Source organism: Cyprinodon variegatus, unplaced genomic scaffold (assembly GCF_000732505.1).
Source record: "Cyprinodon variegatus isolate N-32 unplaced genomic scaffold, C_variegatus-1.0 Scaffold603, whole genome shotgun sequence".
NCBI lineage: Eukaryota > Metazoa > Chordata > Actinopteri > Cyprinodontiformes > Cyprinodontidae > Cyprinodon > Cyprinodon variegatus.
In genome coordinates, this window is record NW_015151056.1 from 466,709 (window position 1) to 474,623 (window position 7,915).

The 7,915-nt window shown below is 37.7% G+C and overlaps 1 protein-coding gene across 1 annotated transcript in view; it reads left to right on the forward strand.

Annotated features, from left to right (window-relative positions):
- The window catches only part of thsd7a (thrombospondin type 1 domain containing 7A), a 214,013-nt gene that overhangs the window by 153,957 nt on the left and 52,141 nt on the right, over window positions 1-7,915 (forward strand). The window contains exon 13 of the mRNA XM_015392697.1: window positions 12-278. Within this exon, the coding sequence (XP_015248183.1) occupies window positions 12-278 (267 nt within the window). The remainder of the gene's footprint in view (window positions 1-11; window positions 279-7,915) is intronic.

A 7,915-nucleotide genomic window follows, 5' to 3' on the forward strand; every position in this document is an offset into this window, starting at 1 on the left:
TCAACCCTCAGGGAGAAGCAAAAAGAAGGACAAGTGTAAAAACACACAAATGTACCCTCTAAGTGAGACGCAGTACTGTCCCTGCGATAAATACAATGCCCAGCCAGTAGGGAGGTGGTCTGACTGCATCCTGCCAGAGGGAGGCAGGCCAGAGATCACTGGAGTGATGAAGGTCCAGGGAGACGTCAAGGAGTGTGGACAGGGTTACCGCTATCAGGCTATGGTGTGTTACGATCAAGACAATCGGCTGGTGGAGACCTCGCGCTGCAACAGTCACGGTGAGTTAAGTAGCTGAGTATTTAGTTTTTGCTGAATTGAAAAGTTACAAAGTACTTGGTTGGGAAAGATTTCTCTCAATCCAAAGTCCCAATCGAGGCCCTGAATAGGACCCATTTAGGTCACATCTGGCAACTTCCCAAACTGTGTCCGTTTATGCTCAGAAATAGTTTTGGTTCAATAAGTCTGTCAGACATTTTCCCCTGACTCTGTCTGCAAGAGGGTAATAAGTAAAATCTCTGTGCCTGACACAAACCAGGCCAGAATATTGGGACATCAATCATAAAACCTTGCTCAGGGTCATATGTTTACTAGGCTCAGTACACTTTTTATCCAGCCAAATGTTTGAGGCTGAAAGCCCATGTGTAGCGCATAGGTCAAACAACAAAAAACATGCCTGACTAAAAGCAGAGAGACCTTTTCTATCAGTTCCCCAACTCCAGGTAGCTCCTATTATTGCTTATGTGGCCATTGAATCTCCCTTGGCAGTGGTCTCCAAACAGCATCCTTAGGGCTCATTGCATTGTTATTGTGCACTGTTTATATGTTACCATAGTAAAACTCTTTTCTCACATTAGAATTGATTTTGTGCAATTAATTTGCCATCAAAGTTGAAATTTTCCACTTCCAAGTCATAGATTTCAACTAGAACACCCCAGAAAGTCTGTATTACACGTCAGAAAGTCTTACTCACATTAACAGTAGTTAAACTTTCCTACGCTGGTCGTTTGCAGCAACTCTTTTTAAGTCAGGGGCTACTTGTGTTTAAAGGACAATATGTTTCAACAGTCTGTTAATATGCAAAAAATGTAAAAAAATAAAATAATTTATCATTGTTGTTGTAACCGTGACCTGGTGGCTAAGGAAAATATAAGGGTCTGCAAGCTAAAAATTGCAATGCATTTACTGCAGAGATTAGGGCCACTCAGCAACGCAGTAGAAACAGAATTATTTGACCTCTTTGCTGTTCTCTGCTTTCATTCAATATTTTCTCGGAAACAGACTCCAAATACGGTAGATATTTTAAGTCATTTGTTAAAGTTTCGTCATGTTTTCCTGTTGTGTTGTTAAAAGCTTTATTCTGTAAACACGATAAATTGGGGGAAAAAAACAATTATCACAGTTTTTCTTGGCTCACTGCAGGATATCATACAAATCTTAGTTTTCAAATCCATTGTTGGTTCAGTAAACTATACAGATACCTCAAAATGACTGAAAGTTCTGAATCTTGTTCAACTGAAGCATTTTTTCCTCTTATTTTTTCCCGTCCAGTAACCTTTTTTTTTTTTACCGTTTTTTCACTTTTGTTGTTCTTTAAAGGATTCACTATTTATATCTTATAATGGCTAAAGGGTGACTAAAAACATAAACAGACTTGCTGTTTGCATACCCATAACCTAGTATGCGGTTCCTGAATTTCAGCGCTTGAGGCCTGGTGTCCTGCATCTTTTAGATATCACTCTGCTTCAGCTCACCTGAGTCAAATAATCAGGTCATTAGCAGGACTCTGGAGAACTTGATCACATGCTGAGGAGGTAATTCAGCAATTTGATACGGTTGTGGAAGCAGAGATGCAACTAAAATGAGCAGGACACCAAACTTAAAGGGCCAGAATAGAGGAAGCCTTACCTACTGTAGGACATGAACCATTCTGTTATGATCTAAGAATTTCCTTAAATATGTTTACATTCAAGCTGTTATGCTAATAATAATTTTAATGTTATTTGTAATTAATCATATTGACAGCATGGAGGTACAAGTTTTTTTGTTTTTTTTTAGCTCGCTATTGTTGCTGGTGCATAGAGTTTGGTGCAGCAGTTTTGCACAAGAACCTACCAGAAGCATCTGATGTTTTACTGCAAGCATGACATGTGTTGGTGGCATAAAGTGCATGTTTTTTTTCTTTAATGAGAGGAGTAAATAACAGCCTCAAAGGCTTTCCCAGAGGGAAAACGTGTTTCCAAGCTGTAAGACCCCCTCACACAGTTCCGCTTTCTTCTTTAGTGTCACTTACCATATGGTTCATGTATCTGTTTAACTGTGGCCAAGGACAGCAGATGATGGATGGTTCATAATTCCAATATTTTGTATTTAAAGTGTGTTTCATTGGGTTCTGTGGAATGTGTAATATTTAAAATGACAGTTTTTATGAAATGAACATTTAAGGTGACTTTAATATAAAGATTTGATAGTTCCAGACAAGGCAATTTATTCCAATGAATATTGAGAGTCAAGGACAAGAGCAATGCACTAAAACTGTTGTAAATTACATCTGTGTCATTATTTGAGCATAAAAAAGAGCAGTGGCACACTGTGCTACTAATGAATGTTAATTCTGTATTTTAAAACAATACTCCGTTCATAATTTCAAGTCAGAGGGACACTTCAAAAATTCAAATCTAAGTGAGTCCATTTTTATTAGAATATGTGCATTTCTTTCTTCAATTGATACTTTGCAGGTGGAATAAGACGCTTTGAATTTAATATAAAAATTACCACTTGCGTTTTTTTATTGTGGTTCATATTTTCTTATTTTCTTTTTTTGTGGGTATACTTTTTTTTTGGTTGGTAGTTTTTTTTATTTACTTACTTAATTATAGATACTTTTTCTTTAGGAATTTTTTGGAAGTTTTTTTTTTTTTGCGTTTTGTCAGGGCCCTTGTTGGGGGTTTTAAAAGCCTCTTGGAGTTCCAATTTTAGAATCTATAGCTTCTTTCCCACTAAAAATAGCGATTTAACGTCTGTTTCTCAAACATGTGTCGACCCACTAACTCATTCCCAATGGCAAAAAAAGCTGGGTCTAACTCACCGCTGGCTGCGTGGTCTCTGTCCCCCCACTGCTTCGTATCTGGTGACACCATGGTGTAGGGTTAGAGTTGATGATGTCACCAATGCGACAGAAATCAGGGAAGTAAACAATGGAGTGCAAGAATGTAAGGAAGGCAGGGCGTAGTGAGTGTACTTTATTGTTTTGCTCTTTTATCTGTCTGTCTCTTTATCTGTCATGTCAACCCAGGTCTGTTGTTCCTTCAGAATGCTGATCAGAGCCGAGGCGATTTTAACACGGGTCACTTTCTGAGTCGCTTAACGCGTGTGGACAGCGGGAAAGGGATTCATGGGTCTTTGTTCGCACATAAAACATTAGGGATATTTTTTACTCTGACTAGTCGGGGTATTTATCTTAGTGCTTTAAAAAGTTATATGGCTTCTAATGTCTTTAAGGGGTATGAACAATTCAGATTTATAATCCAGAAGTGTAGTGTGACATTAATCAAATCTGATTTTACTCCTTTTATTCCTTAACTTCTTGATTCAGGGTGTGAAATTTACTATAACAGGACCGAACATGGCTGAGTACTATTTCTATGTTCAAAATTCATCTGAAGAGCAACATATTTGTGGATTTAAAACTTCTTCTTCACAGCAGCAGGAGCTTATCTTAAATCCTGAATTTCATATTTGCAGGCCTTTTCCTGATCAAATTACTTGTGTTTTCCTTTTCAAGTCTTATCTTAGATCCTGAGGATTTCAACCAAAGACTTGTGCCTTCAAAACTCGTTGGAAAAATTACTGTGAAATAGAATGTGGGAGATGCTTAAATGAATACATCAGCGCTGTGCATATATAAACAGGGTTTTAGTCTCCTTGTGTGACTCACAGATTCAGATACTTAATCTGAGTGTGGGTGTGACAGGAGCTCATCTTCAGGATGAGGTTGCATCTGAGTGTTTTCTGTACATGTTTACACCTGTGTGATTTCTATTTAGTGTTTGCTTGTGTGGGTCCATGCGTTTATTTCAAGTAGTAATTAAGCAAATGACAAATGCTTATTGAGATGCTTACAATAACCAAGCAATGTTGAGCAAGTGTTGACTCATGTGAATTTCAAAGCAATCATTAAATCTCTTCTATTCCTTATTTGCTCTGCTACTCTCCCCAGTTTTCTGATCTGCTCCCTCCATCTTAGCCATCATCACTTGAGATCTTGATAGAAGAAAATGAGAATGGTCCCTTGTAGACTCTTCTGCTGACACAATTCTCTTGGCTGTGATGTAGATGAGGCTAACCTTGCCCCTCTGATCTCTTCATCCCAACAGATAACAAAGGAAAGTGTGTTAAATGTGCATGCTGAATCGAGATGTAGAATGACACTTTCTGCACAATATATATATTATTTATATTAAATTCAAAAATACTGCATTAATCCTCAAGGGAAATTAAATGTTGAAGTTACTCATCTGCCTTTGTTCATCGAGTTATTGTAGATGTAGATAGCTGTAAGCAGGAAGGATCTTCTGTAGCGGTCTGTCTTGCACTGATCTGGACAAGTCTCTGACTGAAGACACTCTGTTGATGTTCAACAGTCTTTTTGAGATGATATACAGTGTTGTCAGTAAACCACTGTTGTTAGGTTTGTTCTGAGGCTGTTAACCCGGCAGATCACATTCTACACAACAGATTTATAGAAGAGATGTACTGTAGCATTTTATTGCAAACACTGAATGACACAATCCTTCTTAAGAAGTATAGTCTGCTCTTTCCCTTTTTCACAGCGTCACAGTTGTGTCTGCGGTCAAGTTTGTTGTCCAGGTGAAAACTAAGCTATTTATACAAACTGTGGTTTGTTTGTCAGGTAGTCATTGATCCAGAAGATTGTTGATGCTTTTATCTGAGTCTTACAGATTTTACAACAGCGTAAGTCAGGCTGAATCATCTTAAATGCACTGGATAAATCAAATAACATGATTCGCACAGTGCTGGCTGCACTGTCTAAATTAAAGTAGGTTTGTTGAAGAAGGTGTATGATGGCATCATTAACTCCACGGCGATAAGCAAACTGCAGGGGGTCTTGGTTGCTGCTTGTTTGTTTGTTGAGATGAACCAACAGAAGTTTCTCGGCTTTTCATGATGTGGGATGTCATGGTAACAAGTCTATAGTCATTGGGGACTGTTGGTTGAGTCTTCTTTGGTTCTGGAATTATTTATGAGATCTTCTGCATTACCTTCTCTTATAATTATACATAGCAACTATTTTATAGTTGCTACTGTACGTGTTTGATATCCTATAATCAAACTGAAACTTGATCCAAAAGAACATTTACTGGTCTATTTGTTTATCATTATTTTTCACAAAAATCACTTGTATTTGAACCCTTGCTTGAAGAATGTGTAAGCTCATCATTTGCCAAGAGTATTTCTGAGTTCCCCAGTGCTGAAGCATTCCAGAGGGGCTCAGATTTTCCCATTTTCATGGTTTTCCTCGTTCTCTCCTTTACTGGCTTCTATGGAGACACTGAACACTTAGCATCACCTATCATAGAGACTTGATCCGTGCAGATGACAGCCAATGTTTACTGCATCTTTCTAACAGCATTTTGCTACCTTGAAATGTTGTTCCACTAACTTATTGGTATTTCTGTTCAAGTTGGTTCTTGTTTGTCACACTTCATTATTGTAAAGGTCCCATTTCACAGTAGCAGCCATTCAAAATGGCCCTTCCAAGTCAAACGCCAGCCAAATGGCCAACTTCCCTCAAACTCCTAGCGAAATCCCCTCCTCTTGTATATTTTTATACTCTGATTTTTAATGTCTGTAAAATCATGACAGAATATTTTAGTACAAATACTGATGTCTAAAAAGGAATTGAAGGGGGACCAGCTAAGGGCCCATAAAGGAAAGTGGGGACATTTTGAATGGTTAATACTCTTTGCAAAGTTCACATCACGAACATTGTGTGACAATCATATGTGTCCTGAAGTCTGTGTATGAGGTTCAAAAATGAAAAACCTTCACCTCTATCATTGCCTTTCTCCACATCTAAGCTTAGTGAGCCCAAAATGGTCTGTTTGAAAAGCATGCCCTTCATGATGTCATAAGGGGAAATAAGCTTAAACTTAACTATACTGTAGGTGTAAGGTGTTTACTGAAGATCATCCAATGTTTGTGTGGAATAGCATGTTATCTTGTTTTTCCCCACCATAGAAAATGTTGCTTTGTGAAGAGTCAGGGTTTAAATCCAGGGAAGGGGGGAAACATGGTTTAAAGATCCTACATATTCTGGTGACATTTAAAATTGAAAATCAGACATAGAAAAAAATTGTTTAAAGTACAGTAATGAATTGTGGAATTTGTTGGGTGGATAAATATGGCATCAGAGATTTTTGTTACAAGATTCTTGTTTCACATCAGACAGAGGTGCCTCTTTTTTTTCTCAAAACTTCAATAACACGCAGCCCTCTGAATGCCTCTGTCTCTTTGTGGATTCATTAAAAAAGGAAAGAGGGAAGTCAATGTGCCATAAAGAATAGCAAGGATGCTTCCAGCTTATATAAATACGATTGAGAGATGAGTAAACACCTCTGTTGATGCATGAAAACAAAATTGTTGTATCTGGAGAAGCATTATAGGCACTTCTCCCTTAATGCTGGGTTCTATATGTCTGCAGAATCAGTGAAAAAGAAACTTAGCAACTTGAAGTACAAAGATCACTTGCCCTGTTGAGACTGAGTATTTCACTGTTATAAAACCAACTACTAATTTTCCTATTGTGGAAAAAATAAAGGGATTTTCTATTAATGTTAATAAAGACCTGAAAACAATTTATTCAACATTTATTCTCCAGTTCATTTGCTGACCAACAGAGATTACTCTTTTGAAATTGGGTTAGGTAGGTAGAAAGCCCTCAAGGTTGGATTCAGGCATTTGTCATTTCCTGGCATTAAAAGTTTTACATTAACTGACTCAGCCACTCAATGCTCAAATGGCAATGAATGTATGTTGGTGTATTTCAGCTAATCTAAATAGTCAAAATTAATCTCAAGAAGCAGAATGGTTTTCAGAAAGCCAAACATTGAAAACATATTACACCACCCTTTTTTTCTTCATTGTCTTCTTATCTTACATATTACGTGAAAAGAGCAAAATTAAATATGAGGGACAAAAAAGACGAAGTTACTCTAAAATGTTTTTTTCCATACCTGTGTTTCAATATTCACTGTAAAGTACAATAAGCAGTCAAGCCATCCATTGTTTTTATTTATACTTTTTATTTTTTTCTAAATAACTTAGAATGTACTATTTCTAATGCATTAAAAAGGTAGAGGTAGATTCTTGATGTTTCTACAGAGCTTTTCCTTTCCTGAATTCAGTTTTCTACATATCCTAAATGCCATTAGAGCATTTAGGGCTATTGGCAGTAAGAGCTGCTCCCATTATCAGGTAAGATTGGTTTCCTGACAGTTAAGAAAGCTCGCTGCAGCAGTGATATGTGCTTGGGAACTACGTTAGACACTTGTGTCAGGTTGCAAATTGATTTTAAAGACATCCAAAGTGAAGTCCTGCCTGGACTGGGACTAAAAACCTTCCTGAGAAAGCTGGGCACCACATCAGTTAAACTTAAAGGGAAGTGCAAGCTCAGCTGCTGCAAAACCTGCACGACCTGTGCTTCCAAGTGACAGAGTCAGTGATATAAAGTGACTGTGTCAAAGTGCTTAAAGGTCAGAAGTAAAGGAGCAATTTAGAGTTCATGCTGGACTCAGCAGTGTGAGGTCCTGAAGTGGATGAAGTTTCCTTTCCAATACTGATAGAGCTATGAGAGTTCAGCTCTGCATAAAGCATTGCTTAACAATTGCTCCTCAAT